General features: G+C 35.2%; 1 protein-coding gene across 9 annotated transcripts in view; it reads left to right on the forward strand.

Annotated features, from left to right (window-relative positions):
- Positions 1-18,523, forward strand: part of NLGN1 (neuroligin 1) — an 836,848-nt gene extending 818,325 nt beyond the window's left edge. For 6 of the 9 annotated variants that reach the window (XM_047730685.1, XM_047730703.1, XM_047730693.1 and 3 more), the window contains 3 exons: positions 10,459-10,671; positions 14,110-14,899; positions 15,946-18,523. In XM_047730685.1, coding sequence (XP_047586641.1) covers positions 10,459-10,671; positions 14,110-14,899; positions 15,946-16,768 — 1,826 coding nt within the window. In that variant the 3' untranslated portion in view covers positions 16,769-18,523. The remainder of the gene's footprint in view (positions 1-10,458; positions 10,672-14,109; positions 14,900-15,945) is intronic. The other 3 variants (XM_047730709.1, XM_047730724.1, XM_047730737.1) reach the window with 1 other exon arrangement.
- Positions 18,524-19,124: the final 601 nt, after the last annotated feature.

A 19,124-nucleotide genomic window follows, 5' to 3' on the forward strand; every position in this document is an offset into this window, starting at 1 on the left:
TTAATTTTATAATTTACTAAGAAAAAAATAATTAATTTATATATGAAAAGACTACTCAAAGATTTTAACCAAAGGGAAGTCTAAGACCGCAAGAGTTTCTTGCAAAAATACTATTTTTATTGTGCCAAGGAGAAGTAAAGATGTGCTCAAAGATGATAGAGACATGTCAAGATGACATAAAGGCCAGCTTGGAGAGAATCCCACTGGCCAAATAAGGGACAATATAAGCATCAAAATAAATGAAAGGAAAAGATTGTAACTCCTAGAATAAAATTTAAAATCCTGAGTCCCTGATGATACGAATAAATGAATGAATACAAACTGGGGAGAAGGGAAATCTTTTTTTTACCGCCAATTCCAACTAATAATAAGATAAATGATAAAATTAATATTTGTTTAAGATAATCATAAGCAGATGCCAGAATTAGCGATGACCCTGTGACAGGAAACAGGATATTTACATAGTATCAACATAATCTGCCTATCTTATATTTATTAACTGCAAAGGGAAAAAGTAGTAACTTAATAGTGGGGAAATGTGGAAAATTACCACCTTAACCAAGTGGTCATGAGACAAATCAACATTGTGTGCCTGTTGTTTTGATGAACTAAGATAAACACATTACTTCTATGGTCCTTCTGTCAAAAATTCATAATCTGAGGAAATGCAATCATGAAGAAACATCAAACAAATCTTAATTGTGGGACATACTACATAATAACTGACTTTTATTCTTTGAAAAATATCAAGGTCAAGAAAAACAAAGAAAGACCAATGAACTGTTCAAAATTAAGGACTTTAAATAGGAAACTAAATTCAACATGTGATTCCAGATTTGATGGGGGATGTGGAGTGAGAGCTAGTAGAAGGAAGGAAGGAAGGAAGGAAGGGAAGAAGGGAGTGAGAAGGAAGGTAGGAAGGAAGGGAGGGAGGGAGGAAGGAAGGGAATGGGAACGAGGAAAGGGAGGGAGGGAAGGATGAAGGGAGGAATGGAGAAAGAAAGGAAGTGAGAAGGAAGGGAGAAAAAGAAAGGAAGATGTTAGTATGTGGGAAATCTGGGTGAGAGGTACCTGGTAAATGTTTGTACTATTTTTGAAATGTTTTGGTAATTTTGAAAGTTTTCAAAAACAAAGTTTTAAAATCACTGAATCGGGCAGGTTAGCTTTTAATAGAGAAGAATATAATGAAAGTAGCATTTAATGACTATCAAATTTTTCTAGTCATACCTTAAGATAATATTTATCTTCTCAAAAAATCCTACTATGATTGAAATAAAATACATAAAACAATCTTGTTTTGTCAATATTCATATGAAATTAGTTGTCTTAAGTTAATTAGTTAAGTTTATTCATTATCCAGACTTTATCTCCCACCCTTCCACTTTTTTTTTTTTTAACTGTGTCATTCTCAGGGGCAGCTAGTGTGGGATTGGGAACACAACATCCCAACAAAACCCTTCTTCCCACCCAGGTCTCAGCTTTGTGCAGTTGACTACTGCTGCCTACAATAGTCAAAATTATTCATATATCACTCATCTTTTTTTCTGCTATTTTTTTTTTTTGCATCTTAAAAAATGTACTACTAATATGTTTAAGCAATTTTGCTAACTATTCTAAAATAGTGAGTGATCAGCAAATCAAGACACAATGTCTTCTATTTAATCATTGTCACAGTATTTTGGCTTATAAAACTATTCTCATTACAATACAACCCAATTAAATGTTCGAGTTGAAGTCTAAGAAACTATGTACAATGAATACAAATATGCTTTCTACACTTAATAGGATTCACTAAATGTGTTTATTTCATAACAAATATCCTCATACCTGATTAAAGTTTAGAGGGAAACATACATATTTTCAATTGTCTTGCAAACTATAGCCTGCTCAACAATTTCAAAACCTCTGGGACAGAGAACAGACTGGTTGTTGCCAGAGAGAAGGGGGTTTGTGGGCTGGACAAAATGGGTGAAGGGGATCAAGTACAAACTTGCAGTTATGAGATAAATAAGTTATACCTGAGTGTAATGTATTGCATGGGGAATATAGACAATAATATTGTATTAACTTTACATAGTGATGAGTGATAACTAGATTTACTGGATTGATCATTTTATAATGTATACGAAAGTTGAATCACTACATTGTACACCTGAAACTAATATCAAATTTTATGTCAATTATACTTCAGTAAAATAAAAAATAAAATTGGGATACCTGGGTGGCTCTTGATTTTGGCTCAGGACTTACGGTTGTGAGGTCTAGGCCCATGTTGGGCTCCACACTGGACATGGAGCCTGCTTAAAATTCTCTTTCTCCCTTTCTCTTTGTCCCTCTCCCCCAACTTGCTCTCTCTCTCTCAAAATAATAAAAAATAATAACAGATAAAAATAAGGGGCTCCTGGGTGGCACAATCAGATATCCAACTCTTGGTTTCAGCTCAGGTTGTGGTCTCAGGGTCTTGAGATGAGTCCCATGTGGGGCTCCGTGCCCCATGATCAATATGCTCAGCATGGAGTCTGCTTAAGACTCTCTCCCTTTCTTTCTCTCTGCCCCCTCCCCTGTTCTCTCTCTCTCTCAAATAAATAAATGTTAAAAAAATAAAAAAAATTTAATAGTAATAAACAGTTAATGAAATAAAAATAAATAAAAATAAAATAAAACCTCTGTGGTAAATTTGACCTTATTGTCTATATGCATACATTTAACTTCTTTGTAATTGAAATTTTTTAAAATTCTTTTGACATTCATATTTTTTCAAGAAAGATGGAAGAATTTTTTTCATGAAATAAGTGATGATAAGGAAAATGTCGAATTCAGTTGATTAAAACCAAAGCAGTTTAACCTAACATATATTAAGCCCTCCTGTGTACGAACACATTATCTTTTTTTTTTTTATTTGTCAGAGAGAGAGAAAGAGAGAGAGAGCACAAGCAGGAGGGGCAGCGAGCAGAGGGGGAAGCAGATTCCCCGCTGAGTGGAGAGTCCAATGCGGGACTTGATCCAGGACCCTGAGATCATTACCTGAGCCGAAGACAGATGCTTAACTGACTGAACCACCCAGGCGCCCCAAGACATTATCTTTTAATAATGATAACTCTGTAGGGTAGGTGCTACTATTAATATTGTCTGTTAGGAACCTGAAGTGCTCACATAGTAACTTGCTTGTACACCAAGCTGTCCTACCAACTTTGGTGCTCTTTTCATAACACTATTGAGAGACTCTCAAATGGCTCTCAAACTTTGTGTCCTAGGCCAATAATCTGGGCCAATATTGTGGGCCAGTTTGCTTGTCGGTGTGTCCTCTTCTTCCTTTGGGAGGGCCCTACCTAGTATAGCCCCATTTTCTCTCTTTAAGGCTGCTACTACCCAAAAGCATTTTCCAAACAGATCGGCTGCTGAGAGGGTCTTAAATTCCTACCTCATTGCTGTCATCAAAGAAAGACATAGACCTCTTTCACTTGGAAAGTTTAATAGTTGATCTCCATGTTGTAACAGAATTGTAACGTGTTAATGCCTGCCTTCATTGAGAAAACAAGTCCAGAATGGCCATTTGGGAGAGGTGGAGTCCAGAGAAAATAAAGAAAAGGAGCACATCATAAATACAAATGATAAATTACAAAATACATATACACACATTAAAACAGGAGCACGTAAGAGAGAATATGCATTAGACAAATATTTGCAATATTTTTATAGTCCTTACTGCTCCTGAAGCTATGTAGTTCTGAACTGTATAGTTGCTGAAGATTTTCTTATACATAGCCATTGTGGCTCCATGAATGTCATGCTTTGAAGCAAATTATTCTTTTAAATCATTAGACACATTCCTGCATAATCAGAACAATTGCAAATTAACAGTGTGATTTCTTTCCTCTCAGTAGCTCTTTTAGAAGGGAGAGGTCTCCTTTTTCATTTCTCTGTGAGAGCAGTTATTCAAAAAGTGCAGGAATTTTATCAGTTTTGATACCAGTTCTGTTGTCCAGATTCAAATAGACAGGAAGTACACAATAGCCAAATTCAGGGAACATTGCGTAAGCATTTCTTGGCATGTAGACTAAGGGCTGTGTACCTTAACAGCCTCAGGTTGGGGTGAAGAATAGTGGTAATGGTGTGGGATCTGGGGCTGGGTGTTATTTTTTCCCGAGTATGTTGGGCCATTCTTGAAATTGGAATAGTGTACACAATTCAGAGCTAAGCAAACCAGGGCCTTTTTTCTCCATTACTATCTGTGGGGGATGGAATCACAAATGTCAGAATTGGCTATGATACAGAAGGATCAGTCTCACCTGTTTACCTTGGAGATGGCAAAAATATGGGACATTTGGGGATTGAAAAATAGAGAGGCATCTACAGGTGTCTTCTTTCCAAGCATCTGTTAGCAGTCACCTTTACCTTCCGGGTGTCCAGCTGTCAGCAATCAGGAGACTTGGCCAGTAATTCAGTTTCCTTTTCCCAAAAATGAGCCATTAAAATGCAAATTATCTCACAATAAATAAATAGAGAGATAGATGATAGATAGATTATCAATAGATAAATATGTGAAAATATAAAATTTTGGAAATACTGCCAAGTTATATGATATTAAGATATCAACCATTTCGGTGCAAGTTTTTTTCCCAGACGATACATACAAAAAGGAAATTATTTTGACTTTATCCTTTGTTGTTTCTAAGAAGAATTAGACAATAGCTCTCAAGAGAACATATTAGCAAGGAAGTTAGCTTGAGGTGATTAGTAATTAAATGATATTATGTGTGTTCCTTTTCCCTACACAGACTCCAGATTGTCTAATTTGAGAAATTTTAAACCATTGTATTTTAAACAATCTTGACTCAAAGGGAAATGAAGGGAAACTGTCCAATATGTGTTAACATAGGGGTGTTATTTTGCTATAACTGTGTAACTGTGTCCACCATTATAACACAATATCTTTCAAAAGTGATTCTGGTGACAAAATAGAAGGTAGGCTTGTTTGCTGGAAGTTTGGAGGTTGAGCGACTAATTAGAAGGATTTCATGAGTCTAAGAAGAAAAGAGGAAGACCTACAATAAGTCAGTGGAAGGCAGGAAATAGAAACAGAGCTAAGATTCGGCAGCTAAGAAGATAGGGTGAGTTAGCACATGGGATTTTCAATTGGATTTTTAGTTGGGAGGATTTGAGACATTGATCCCATGTTGGCTTTTTTTGTTTGTTTATGTTTGAGATGCAAAATCCTTAATGAGTTATTTTTCTGATCTATAGTCCTCGGTCCCTAGAAGAATATCTCACTATCACTCTTTGATGCTCACTATGGGCTCTGTTTTGAAGTTCTTATCAGTTCAACTCAAAGACCAACCACATCCATCTGTATCCAGGCAACAGCATTGATAAACACAGATATCTTTTCTACTTCTTTATAGCATGAACACATGTAAATGCCTGCCTTCATTAAGGGTACTCTTTAAAAAAATATATATATATGTGTATATATATGTATAGATATGATATATAGCTTTATATATTTTATTATATATATATATATACACATACACACGCATATATATGAACACTTTCAGATATTAAACACTATAAGCATAGACATTCAAATTTTCCCTCCTCCACCTAAAAAGGAAGCAGACCTGCAGTGTAGAGTCACTGACATCTTCAATTTCTGATATTCTAGATGTCATCTCGAATGTAAACAGTCTGCGTTTTTCCTAGTCTCAGTTTCCCCCCTGAATATGTTTCAATCTTTTTTTCGACCAAGAAGCACCTTGCTCTCCTTTTGTTTTACATTCTAAATATGTTGCCTATGTGGTTACTCTGTAAGAGACGTGAATATAGATTGAGTCAACCCATCGGCTGCTGGGTTGCTGCTGGACAACTTAACTTAGCTTCTCTTATATTCCTTCAGGTCTGCCCATCTGAATTTGGTGGACATCAGCAGCCCAACCCAGTACCTGGTTACAGTGATTATCTGTTTTTATTTATTTTCCCCTTGCCCATTTATTGTATGCTTGTTCTGATTTTTCCACTCCAAGGGCTTGTGGACCCATGTTCAGTTGCTTGGTTTCTCACTAACACCTGAAAGTAATCCTACTCGCCAGATGAGGTAAACATCACATTGATGCCAAACCTGCTCAGTAAATTTAATCAGATCAGTAGAACTAGTAGTCTATGTAGGAAAAACAATGTTTGGAGATGTTTTTTAATGGACAAATTTTTAGGTGGGAAGAATGATATTTAAATAAATTCTATTTGAACACAGTCAGATGAGAATTATAGTGTATACATGAGCCACTTGAAATAATTCTTGGCATACTTGTAATTATGAATTTTGAAAGTTTACCTTGAGTTCCAGAATAATATTTTTTCAAGGTTTTATACTCGTGAGTCAAGTAAATTAGACAGTTGAATATTATTTTCTGGAAAATTCTGTTGCTATCTCTCCCCAAAAGAGAAGATCATGTAATCATTATTATTCTGTCTTACAAAAATAACGTGTCATTGTGTCAGGACATCAATTAGTCATACATTCTAGGAGCTTACAACTGAAGGCTGGGAGAGGCTGATAAATGAGTGACCATAAGGAATGACTTAAGTAGTATTAAGGGAAAAATCGTCTCCAAACTAATCATGATAGTAAGCAACACTTTAGGATCTTTGTAAAATTCGGTTCTGCCATGCCTGGACTGCAGTTGGACAGTCCAATGTAAAGTTCCAGCTAGAGTGGTCTGAAATAATTCTACTGTTAAGGACACAGCTGCTACATCGAGTTTAAAGAGAACTTTAAATGACACTTCACTGGGGAGCAAGGTATAACGAACACTGCCACGCACATCCCTCGGGTAATTAGCAAACTGTGTCTTTCGAGGCAGTGATCTACTCAACATTCATTTTTCACCCTTGGCTGAACCACAAAGTTTTGTTTGACTATAACATCAGAAATCAAAGAATTCATACAAGCATGTAGTATTACTTTCTCGGGTCTTAAAAGGTAGATTTGATTGGTTGGCTGGCCTTAATAAAGACAGCAAATACCTATGATTTTTTCTAATCGAAAACCCATAGTGGCTCTCTGTACTCATGCTAATGATCACTTGCTTTTAGTTGGAACACACATAGATAGGTAATAGCTAGAGAGATAGATAGATGATATAGATAGATAAGCTACAGCATACACATGAAATAAAAATCAATAGTGAAGGAAATTCAGGAGTGAGAGGTAAAAATGAAGTTTGACAGAGTAGCTTGGACACTCCAAGTCTACTTAGGACACAATCTTTTACCTGATGATTTACTCCATTTTTCATGCTATGACTTAACAGTGCAACTTTGAATCGAATTAATTTTGTTCAAATTTTTTTTTTCTTGAAGATGCTACAAGATTTCTTTAAATTATATAAAAAGTGGATGTTGCCTTTCAGGCAATTGACATGCTTTTACAAGTTTGCTATATAAACACAAAATTATTTGACCAATCTACCAGAGTGTTTTAAATGATGCCACTAAAACTGGAATTATAGAGGGGATTTTTTTTTAGTTAATGTAGAGATAATCATCTTATGACCATGGTTCTCCACATGCTAGATATTGAATTATGATTATTTTATTGGTAAGTCAATTTTGTATGTATATAAAGATTCATTTAATATTACTGGAATTATTCAATAATATTTCAAGAGGAATTAAATACAAATCCTGGAGTTAGTGCAAACTAGTAGCATTAGCTATATTCAGAAATCAAATTTCATCTGAATGTATTTGTGATATAGAAATCTAGATAATAAACTGGAGTGTGCTCTCATTCTCACATTCACTCTCTCTCTCTCTCTCTCTTTCACACACACACACACACTTATACCTCCTTTATCCTTCAAGAGTCCTTTCTATCTAACATACGGTAATCCTCCCATAATGTTGTTTTCAAAGTTCATGTTATCAGTCTATGTTTATAGATCAAAACATTTATAATGGATCTCTTCAGGAATTTAAACCAATGGTTCTGTCTTATACCAAAATTCACTTAACAACAAATAAAGTTAAAAGAGTTCTTTGCCATGTTTTTGTTTTGTATTTTAATAGGCTCTCATTTATATGACTATTGAGTGTTTGAAAGTGCTTATTTTTTTCTCTGAAAGAGAATGGGCACATGAACAGGGAGAGGGGAAGGGTCAGAAGAGGAGGGGGAGAGAGAATCTCAAGCAGACTCCACATTCAGTGAGAAGCCTGACAAGGGGCTTACTCTCAGGACCGTGAGATCATGACCTGAGCCAAAATAAAAAATCAGCTGCCTAACTGACAAAGCCACCCTAGTTGCTCCTGAAAGTGCTTCTTTGTAAGAAGATACCACAAAGATTTCCTTAAATTGTTATGTGGATTAATAAAGAAAAATAAAAGCAATGAGTATGACCAGGAAGATGTATTTATTTGGATATTCTGTGTTAAAATTAAGTCAACCTCCGTCTCAAGGATGATTTATTTCTGGTGTCATACACACACACACACACACACACACACACACACACACACACATGCTGGACTAGAGATTCTGGTTTTGTTTTATAGAATTTTTGGTCTTGTAGAAAAGAATGACTAATCATCTTCATTTTAGTTTTTTTTTGCAAAATTATTCATGATTCGTCTTCATCTATTGCTTTCTACAATGACCCTAAAGAATTTCTTTTTTTTTTTAAGCTTTTATTCATTTATTTGGGAGAGAGAGAGAGAATGAGACAGAGAGAACATGAGAACAGGGAGGGTCAGAGGGAGAAACAGACTCCCTGCTGAGCAGGGAGCCCAATGTAGGACTCCATCTCGGGACTCAAGGATCATGACCTGAGCCGAAAGCAGTCGCTTACCCAACTGAGCCACCCAGGTGCCCTCTAAAGAATTTCTTGCCCCTATATTCACTTTGGGTATAGATTGATTTATTCAGCTGATAGATACTATTATCACAAATATAACTGACTTCTTGGTTTAGTTATAAAATAACTATATTCAATAAATAAAGGTATATTTCAAATTGAACAAAATAATTTTTACTTTTTTTTATATTGAGTTTCTATAATGGGTCTGCAGTAAGAGAATATCTCTAATTCAAAAAAAAAAAAAAAATTAGTTCTGGGGCACCTGGGTGGCTCAGTGGGTTAAAGCCTCTGCCTTCAGTTTGGGTCATGGTCCCAGGGTCCTGGGATCGAGCCCCGCATCGGGATCTCTGCTCAGCAGGGAGCCTGCATCCTCCTCTCTCTCTGTGCCTGCCTCTCTGACTACTTGTGATCTCTATCTGTCAAATAAATAAATAAAATCTTTAAAAAAAATTAGTTCTATAAACTCGGTGGATTGGAAATTACATCCCTGAATAAAATCACTTCATATGTAGTATATCTCTAAATATTTTCTACACAATATGTGAATAGCCAATAAAATGGAATTTTTATGAATTACTTTATACTTTCGCATTTATACCAAATGTGGAAATATATTAGAGAGTAGATTTTTTTATAAGTTATAATGAACATTATAAAAGCTATTAAGTCAGTTAAATGAATGAATATACTTAAAGTATTATTAAAATAATATCTTCGACTCCTCTTCTAAAACAACTTCTATGTATAAGAAACTCAGTTCTCAGTTATAGGATTTTATTTTTTATCCTTTTTTCTCTTTGCCACTCTGTCAGATCCTTGTAACCTTTCCTCTACTTCCTTTCTTTTTCTTATGCAGCATATATGCCTCCTGATTTTCAGATTTACTGTAAAGCACAGCTTTAAGCATTCTAGATATATGAGTCTGAATCTTTCAAAAATCTCTAATTATTTTATGTTGTTTTCTAATTAAACCAATTTGCTTAGTTTAGCATTTAAGGTATTCCAAAATGTGGCCCCAAATTACCTCAAACACAGTGACTCTTTCTTAAGCATGGGCCATCTTTGATAAAAATGCACATATACATCTACATGCAAAGAGTTGCATATAATTTTATGCACAAATGTTAGAAAAATACCCCTGCTCTTCACCCTCACACCCTGCCACTTTGCAACACATTCCTTAAATTCCAGCCATGTTAGACCATGAGCGACTGGTGGACTGACACAGTGTTTTATGCAAAAGCACATTCTCATATGCCCTATGGTACTATCCCAAATGTCTCTAAGTAATTTGGCTGGTAGAACGTCTCCCCTGAGGTTTTTCAGAATGTTTTTATTCTCTTTATCTTCAAGAGTCCTTTCTTCCCCTGTTACCTGTTACCTGGGTAACCTGGGGAAGGTAAATGTCATTTTTCAGACTTCAGTGTCTACTCTTCTTCCTAAAGTATATTCTTTTGTTCTGGTGGGAAATAAGTTTTTACTAAAGAACTTGGACTCTACTCACCTTGATGAATACAGGCTTCAACTGTATTTAAATTGAATGTCTGTTTGATTCATGTCAACTCAAAAAGGTGTTCTAAGGTATCTTTTCATTTTGATCTTCCAGGTTTCTTGAGCACAGGGGATCAGGCTGCAAAAGGAAACTATGGACTCCTTGATCTCATACAGGCTTTAAGATGGACTAGTGAGAACATTGGATTCTTTGGTGGTGACCCCTTAAGAATCACTGTTTTTGGATCTGGCGCTGGGGGTTCATGTGTCAATCTCCTGACTTTATCCCATTATTCTGAAGGTAACCGTTGGAGCAATTCAACCAAAGGTATTATGCAGGTTGCAAATTTTGACAATTTTGGTGTCTGCATGCCACCACCATCAGTAGTATGTGATGCTCTGTATATATCTCTCTGTTCAAACTGAGTGTTAGGTTGAGCTCAATAACTGTTTAAAATTTTGTTTCTTCAGCTTTTCTATGCATGTTTCAATTTTTGTCAAACTCTTTTCTTTGTCTCCCGTGGAGCTTGGTAAGGATGCCCTTTCAAGCACACTTCAGAACAGTTAGCATTACAGTTACTTTTCTTTCCTCTCAAAGGGTAATTTTGGGGAAAATCAAAGATGTTCACAGTTGTCATCTCTGTTTATTCAGTAATCAAAAATCAAAGACAGGTTCTTTTTAAATGCAAAGATTGTTTATAATCTATTTTCAAGACAATAGATGTAAAACCCTTTACTGGTAAGAAGATAAGGAAGCAGTGATAAACTGGTTTGTCTGGAAACAAGATTTTCATTTGTTACCTAAGTACAGAATGGATGTTTGATTATTTTGCATGCATGATCCAAAATTGTCAAAGCATCAAGGTCACTAGTAGAGCTTTTCCTTAAAAGGAAAATTAGGTTTGAATCTGTGATTTTTCTGTTTTCAACTTCAAGAATGTTTATTCCACCTCCCACCCACCCAAAGCTTGGCTTTAAAGCAGCATGGAGGACTAAGCTGCATAAACCCATGAAATATTTTTTTTTTTTGTCTCCATTTTCTGGCCTTGACACCCTTTTTCCAAAGTGCCTGTCCAAGGCTCATCACGTTGGTTTTTTTATGGATTCCCATTTTACCATGAGTTTAAGTCACTCATTCTAATCCCATTATTAACTTGAAATATCCACCAGAACAGAAGTGGTTGTTGGAAAAATCTGTAAAAGCAAATACTTTATCTCCATTATACATAACAGATAGGAAGATGAAGAATATACATTAACATAGACGATTTTGTGTGTTCTGCTTTTTTATTGTCATTTTATATATATGAAGGAAGTATATGCTGTCAAGTATAATTCATGAAGCATCTTGATTTGTAAGACTGAATTTTATGATGTGAGCATCAGACATAGAATATTTGTTTTCAGTATCAAAAATACACTGATGTGTTATTTCCGAAGAACAGCCTATCATTAAATGAGTGTATATATTTGGAGAATCATATATTATCATAGACTTAATTTATAGATATAGTTTATATAACATCTCATTTATGTTAGTAGAGCTCTGATTTGAGATGACAAAATGAAACCTATGAGAACATTTCCAATTGTATAGAGATCTTGGTCTGTAATTAAGTGGCTTATTTTGAAAAAACAAAATTTGTTGTTTAGGTTTTTTTTCATTGAAGAGATTAGATTGTTCTACCTGAGGACTGTGCTAATGCCAGTCTTTATATAGTTAACATTAGACAATCTGTTCAGACTTCATAGGGTCACTAGATCTCAAATGTTATCTCTTCCTATTTAATCTAAAAGTTTTTCTAGATAGAGAGCAAAAATGGGCACCAAAGCCAGTCAACTAATCTAAAACTAGCAACTGATAAAGAGATAAGCTAATTAGTTCATTGGCTAGCACCTCTATTCATCAATTGATGATTTGGTAAACAGTGGCCAGTGGCTATGCCAACATTTAAAAATATAATATTCCATCACACTCTTCAAGGAAAACTGTCCTTGTGGGGCCAGAAAAATGGACTTACATTTGGCTTAGTCTTAAGCCTATCTCCACAAAAAGGCTGCTTGATTTTTTTTTTCTACCAGAAGATGCCCCGGAGACATCTTAAAATCGTCAGGCTAATTCTGTCTCCGGTGCAGACATAGATTTAAAGTCTACAAAACCCCAGAGCTACAGCAATGCTTAGGACTGTTTATATCAGGAGTCCACCATGGATTATATATACATAATAAGCATTTTCACAAATGATAAAATATATGATTTTTCCAATACTCTCTAGATGGCACATTTCAGACTTTATTTAATATGATGTAAATTTTTCCTAAAATTTTTTGGGTATATTTAGTTAATATCATTGAGCCCCTGAAATGGGAAATAATCACCAGGTTTACCTTAGTTGAAAAGTTTTGAATTAGTAAAATATTTCTCTGAGCAAATGTTAACAAACACATAGCCTATGTAATTTTTAGAAATTGTCTGTATTTATATCATTCGCTCTAGCATACTTTGCTCTGGCAAACTAAAAATATGTTCATAAAGATGTCAGAAACCAAAACAAATTTAAATTGGTACTGTTTGACTTTTTGAATATTTTTAGAATTATCTAGGAGCATATTATAGACATTTTGAATAAATATATATGTTTGGAGAAAAATCTAAAACCTTGCTTCTAGTTCAGATACTGCTTTAGTACCTTTGTGAAAAGAACTCTTATCTCATTAACACATATGAATAATTGAGCATGTGTTTAAATAACTGAACTACAAAGCTATATTTGGAAATTGATAATAAATATAATTTTTTAAAGAAAATAGGTAAATTATGTTTTTAAAACAAGAATTTTATTTGAAAATACCTTAATAGGTAGATAAAGTACATTTGTAAATTTGAATGGCATGCAGCTCTTATCAAACTGCATATGGGACCATGATTTATAATTCTTAAATGCAATTAAGTTAAAAGCAGTGGACCATGTGTTTTTCATCTTTTATGATAAAATATAGCAGTGCACATTCAACAGTGGAAAAAGTTAAATCACCCCCACTGAATCTTTCTGCTGATGGTTTTTTCTTTAACCTAGTGAAAACACTTCAAGTGTTATATCTTCTTCCGAAAGATGAATATTCAGCATACTATGTCTGACATGAAGAGCTGGAAAGAGTATGTCTAAAGTGATATTCTGTTTTGTGTGCCTTCAGGGCCATCCCCAGGGTATTAGCAAATCCCCAGCCCCAGTAGTTGTGTAAGCTCCCAACAATCCTTTTTTAAAATAAATCTGAATAAAACAAACATACAGAGCCATTTTGAAGGAAGATGTGTACAGCCAAGTTGGAAGAAATATTCTCAAAAAACAATATAAAGTCTAATGAGGAGTTAAGGGGGAGAGAGCCCATCTGGTTGACTTTTATAATAACATGAGTGTTTACATGTGGATTGAAAAAAAATATTTGGGACTTCTTACCACTAATATTTACACATTCTCCCTCTCTCCTTGCTTATTGCCTCTCTGAGACACCAAACGATTTAGACCTCTTGATCCCTAAAGCAGTTGCCACTCAAAGCACAAGACTTAGTCTACCTCTCTGACTCCTTATACCCTGGGGATGACTTTATGTACCTTCTCTTAAGCAAAAATGTCTCTATCTTCCTGTTTCTTGAGTTGTATATGGGTTTTTATATACACATCTAAAATATCAGATGTTGCTGTTTTGCCACAACATTATTCAAAAGTCATCTCAAATTCTTTGTTTGTTTGTTTTTTTCCCATAGGACTTTTCCAACGAGCTATAGCTCAGAGTGGAACAGCGCTTTCCAGCTGGGCTGTTAGTTTCCAACCTGCAAAATACGCTAGAATGTTGGCCACAAAAGTTGGTTGCAATGTTTCAGATACAGTAGAGTTAGTGGAATGCCTACAGAAGAAGCCTTACAAAGAACTTGTTGACCAAGATATTCAACCAGCACGATACCACATAGCCTTTGGACCTGTGATTGATGGTGATGTAATACCAGATGACCCTCAGATATTGATGGAGCAAGGAGAGTTTCTCAACTATGATATAATGTTAGGAGTTAACCAAGGAGAAGGGTTGAAATTTGTTGAAAATATAGTAGATAGTGATGATGGTATATCAGCTAGTGATTTTGACTTTGCTGTTTCCAATTTTGTTGATAATTTATATGGATATCCTGAAGGCAAAGATGTTTTAAGAGAAACTATTAAATTCATGTATACTGACTGGGCTGACCGTCATAACCCTGAAACCAGAAGGAAGACATTATTGGCTTTGTTTACAGACCATCAGTGGGTGGCACCAGCTGTGGCTACAGCAGATCTTCACTCAAACTTCGGTTCACCTACATATTTCTATGCCTTTTACCATCATTGCCAAACAGATCAAGTTCCAGCTTGGGCTGATGCAGCTCATGGAGATGAGGTTCCCTACGTACTAGGAATCCCCATGATTGGACCTACAGAGTTATTTCCTTGCAATTTCTCCAAAAATGATGTGATGCTGAGTGCAGTTGTAATGACATACTGGACAAATTTTGCCAAAACTGGGTATGTACCAGGAATAAAGTTTTCTATAATTTAATAAAAATATCCTTGTAAGCATTTAAAAATAATACACATTTTGTGTCCAAGTGATTTCATTTAATAAATTTATGTCAATAAAGTATTAGGTTTCTTTATTCAAAATTCTATATAGTGCTATTTCAGAAATCATTGCTTTATTAGTTCTTATTTTTTAGAAGTTTACTAAGAAAGCCTTGATACCTGTTGCATTACTCAGTAATTAAACTTATTTTGTGTTTTTTATTACACAAGACTTGTTATTATTATTTAGTAGTGATGAATATTTTATAGTGCTTCCCAACTTATAGTATTGTTTGCCCTCTGATCCTTCTACCTTCTTTGTTAGACGGACAGGTCAGGTATTGTTAATCAATTTTGCAAATAAGCAACTGAGGTGATAAGAGGCTAGCTTCAAATAGATATTCATATGTCTTGTATGTTGCACTATTAGGACTTAAAACCTCATAAGCCAATTCCAAAACTCAAGTCTTTTCCTCAATCCCATTCTGTCCTTGTTAGTTTGCCTAGGAGACAATGCATATGCATATGAATTTTTATATCTTTGGGTAGATAGTAGCCCATGTTTAAATGGGCAAAGAGAATAAGAATGTGAGGCTTACTCTCATTACATTATCATCCACCTAAGCTGCCTGCAATAGGATCCGTGTTTCTAAGTTGACCCAGTTGTTATTAAAACACAGTCTAGGGCGCCTGGGTGGCTCAGTGGTTTAAGCCGCTGCCTTCGGCTCAGGTCATGATCTCAGGGTCCTGGGATCGAGTCCCGCATCGGGCTCTCTGCTCAGCAGGGAGCCTGCTTCCCTCTCTCTCTCTCTCTCTACCTGCCTCTCCGTCTACTTGTGATCTCTCTCTGTCAAATAAATAAATAAAATCTTTAAAAAAAAAAAAAAACACAGTCTAAGGCCTTGCTAACCTGCTAATTTACCTCTCCAATTCAATGTTAAACTAGTACTCTTTTGGCTAAGAAAAAGAATAAAACAATTTTATTCTCATAGTGCTTTTTTCTTTCCTAGTGACCCAAATCAACCAGTCCCTCAAGACACGAAATTCATCCATACCAAACCCAACCGCTTCGAAGAAGTAGCATGGACCAGATATTCCCAGAAAGATCAACTTTATCTCCATATTGGATTAAAACCAAGAGTTAAAGAACATTACAGAGCCAATAAAGTGAACCTCTGGTTGGAGCTGGTACCTCATCTGCATAATCTCAATGACATTTCTCAGTATACCTCGACAACAACTAAAGTGCCATCAACTGACATCACTTTCAGACCTACGAGAAAGAATTCTGTACCTGTCACATCAGCATTTCCCACTGCCAAGCAAGATGATCCCAAACAACAACCAAGTCCATTTTCAGTGGATCAAAGGGACTACTCCACAGAGCTGAGCGTCACTATTGCGGTTGGAGCATCACTGCTGTTTCTGAACATCCTTGCCTTTGCAGCCCTGTACTACAAAAAGGATAAGAGGAGACATGATGTTCACAGGAGATGCAGCCCTCAGCGCACTACTACCAACGATCTGACCCACGCACAAGAAGAGGAGATCATGTCCCTCCAAATGAAGCACACTGATTTGGATCATGAATGTGAGTCCATCCATCCACATGAGGTGGTTCTTCGGACCGCCTGCCCCCCAGATTACACACTAGCTATGAGGAGGTCACCTGATGATGTTCCCTTAATGACACCCAACACCATTACAATGATTCCCAACACTATACCAGGGATTCAACCCTTACACACATTCAATACATTTACCGGAGGACAGAACAATACTCTGCCCCATCCCCATCCCCACCCCCATTCACATTCAACAACCAGGGTATAGCCAGATAAGAGAAACAAACTCTATTTTTTTGATGGATTGCAGTAAAAGATTACTGAAGATTCCTTGGCTTTCAACCTACAAGACTCTTACTATTTAAATAAGGAGGAATATTATGTGAATATACATATCAAGAACTTTGGGGGTTTTGAAAAAAAATAAATTGTACATATATACACAAATCAACTTTAAAAATGAATTTCAATTGCTTGAAGCAATTGTTCTGAATGATACTTTTTCATTCACATTCAAGAAATAATTTTTTGAAGATTTATGTTACATAATGGAATTAGGCATGTGGAACACCAAACAGGAAAGAACTATGTCTGAAATATAAAACATAAAAATAAAAAAAAAAACAACCATGAATATGCACAAGGGACACACCAATGGAATGTCAGATAATTTTCACCAGTTTTTATTTGGAGGCGTTTTATTGTGTAGACCATATTTACATATTTGGATAAGTACACAAAGCACCAATGCTGTTAATGGCCTTAGCGGAGGCTCATGCTGAAATTTGCCAGTAAAACAAAGAAGTTTAAAGACTGGCAGGTACAACATTATCACATAAGTGCTGTCAGTATAAAGTTGTGGGGATAAAGGAAACTGGATATTTTTAGCACGATGTGCATGATAATTTATATGCTTGGTGGCTGTGCTGCTGATTAAGCTGTAATTAAAATTCTTCTCATCCCATTGGAGTCTTTAATAGAAGCTTCCTCTATCAATTGGCAGAACCTAAAGAAGATTTTAAGGGGCAAAAGTAATTAGGAGTAAATAATTCACAGTAGTTCTGATAATAGGAAGAATTAGTTATTAAAGGTATTTGAAGAAACTATAGGCATAGTGGTGAATACTCGCTGATACGAATCCCAGGAAAAAAGAAATTCCTGTGTTTTTAATGTTCTTTTCATCCCAATCTAAATAATTTATAGAAATACAACCCTAATTGGACATGTGTTACAGGATCTATAATTTGCTGTGGTTTTTGTTATTCTGTATTTTGTTCCTTTTGGTAAGGTGAAGTGTGTCCAAAGAGTTACTTGCAACAGTCTTCTATGATATGAGGATGCCCCAAATTACCACTCTGATTACTGTTCTCAGTTAATTGATTTACTCATGTTGCATGACAAAATGTTTACTAATAAGAATTCAATATACAGTTATATCCCTCCTCATATCACTTATCTTTCTCACTAAGGCTCATTCACTGGAATTTACTCACCCAATCTCAGTAGAGTACAACATAGATACAGAACCTAGAAGGAGAGTCAACACCTGGAGGATTTTAGTCTTACACGTATGTGTGATTTTAAATGAATACTCTAAGACCACAGGAAACTCTTCATCCCCCTGTTGTTTACCAGTAACAGTATATCACAGACCTTTCCAAATGTTTGTATATGTAATCAGATGTACATTTATATTAAAAAAAATTGAGATGGACTTAAAGAGCACATCCTGATAAATACTTTCTCTCTTACCTGTACTATATTTCTATTAGACTAAAGTTATGTGATTTTTTTTTACATTTTTTCAGATGACTAGCAATTTTGATAGTTTGTAAGATAATGCAAAGAACTTTCTCTGACAAACTAACTGCAGTAACAGAAACCTTTCTTTTCAGTTACTCTTTTTCAAGAATGAAAGCTTATTATACAAAAAAAAAATTGTATACTACTTGATGGAAACAACTTTGTACATCTTGGCCATGTCACTGGTCATTGCGTGAAATAAAGATAATCTGGATAATGACTATTAGTCCAATGCTAAGAGACATGATCTTTGCTCATTAAAGAGCTAAAATGTTTATTGCTGTTTTGTCTTTTTTTTTAATAACAAAAGAAACATGACTGTCTCAAAGAGTCATTTTTCTAGACCAGTTGGGTTTTTGAAGACATATAGATAACTTCTATAGAAAACACACATGTATTTAAAGGCAAGTCTCATCTAAGATGAAACCGATGAAACTTTAACATTGTGAATTTATAAGCCCGGGAACTCATGAAAAATATTAGCTTTGTTTTTTTAAATACCTCCTATGTGAAAGTGTTGTAGAAATAAAATGTGCCAATTCTTTTCAGTTAGAAACACAGGTTCTGATTTTCATCGTCAAAGAAAAGGCCTATTGGAAATAAATGTGCAATATTTCATGGAACGAGAATTGCTAGGTTCATAATATAAGGGTGATTAAACTATCATAAAGTAATGGATAAAAAGTTATCCTCCTAAGAGAACTAAGAAATGCTGAGCAAGACATTAAGCTGACACTAAAAGATAAAATCTTCTGTATCAAGAAATTTCTTTGCTTGTAATTCCCATTCCCAATTATTAGCTATCAAGTAAATGTAGATAG

The sequence above is a fragment of the Lutra lutra genome, chromosome 1 (genome assembly GCF_902655055.1).
Source record: "Lutra lutra chromosome 1, mLutLut1.2, whole genome shotgun sequence".
Taxonomy (NCBI): domain Eukaryota; kingdom Metazoa; phylum Chordata; class Mammalia; order Carnivora; family Mustelidae; genus Lutra; species Lutra lutra.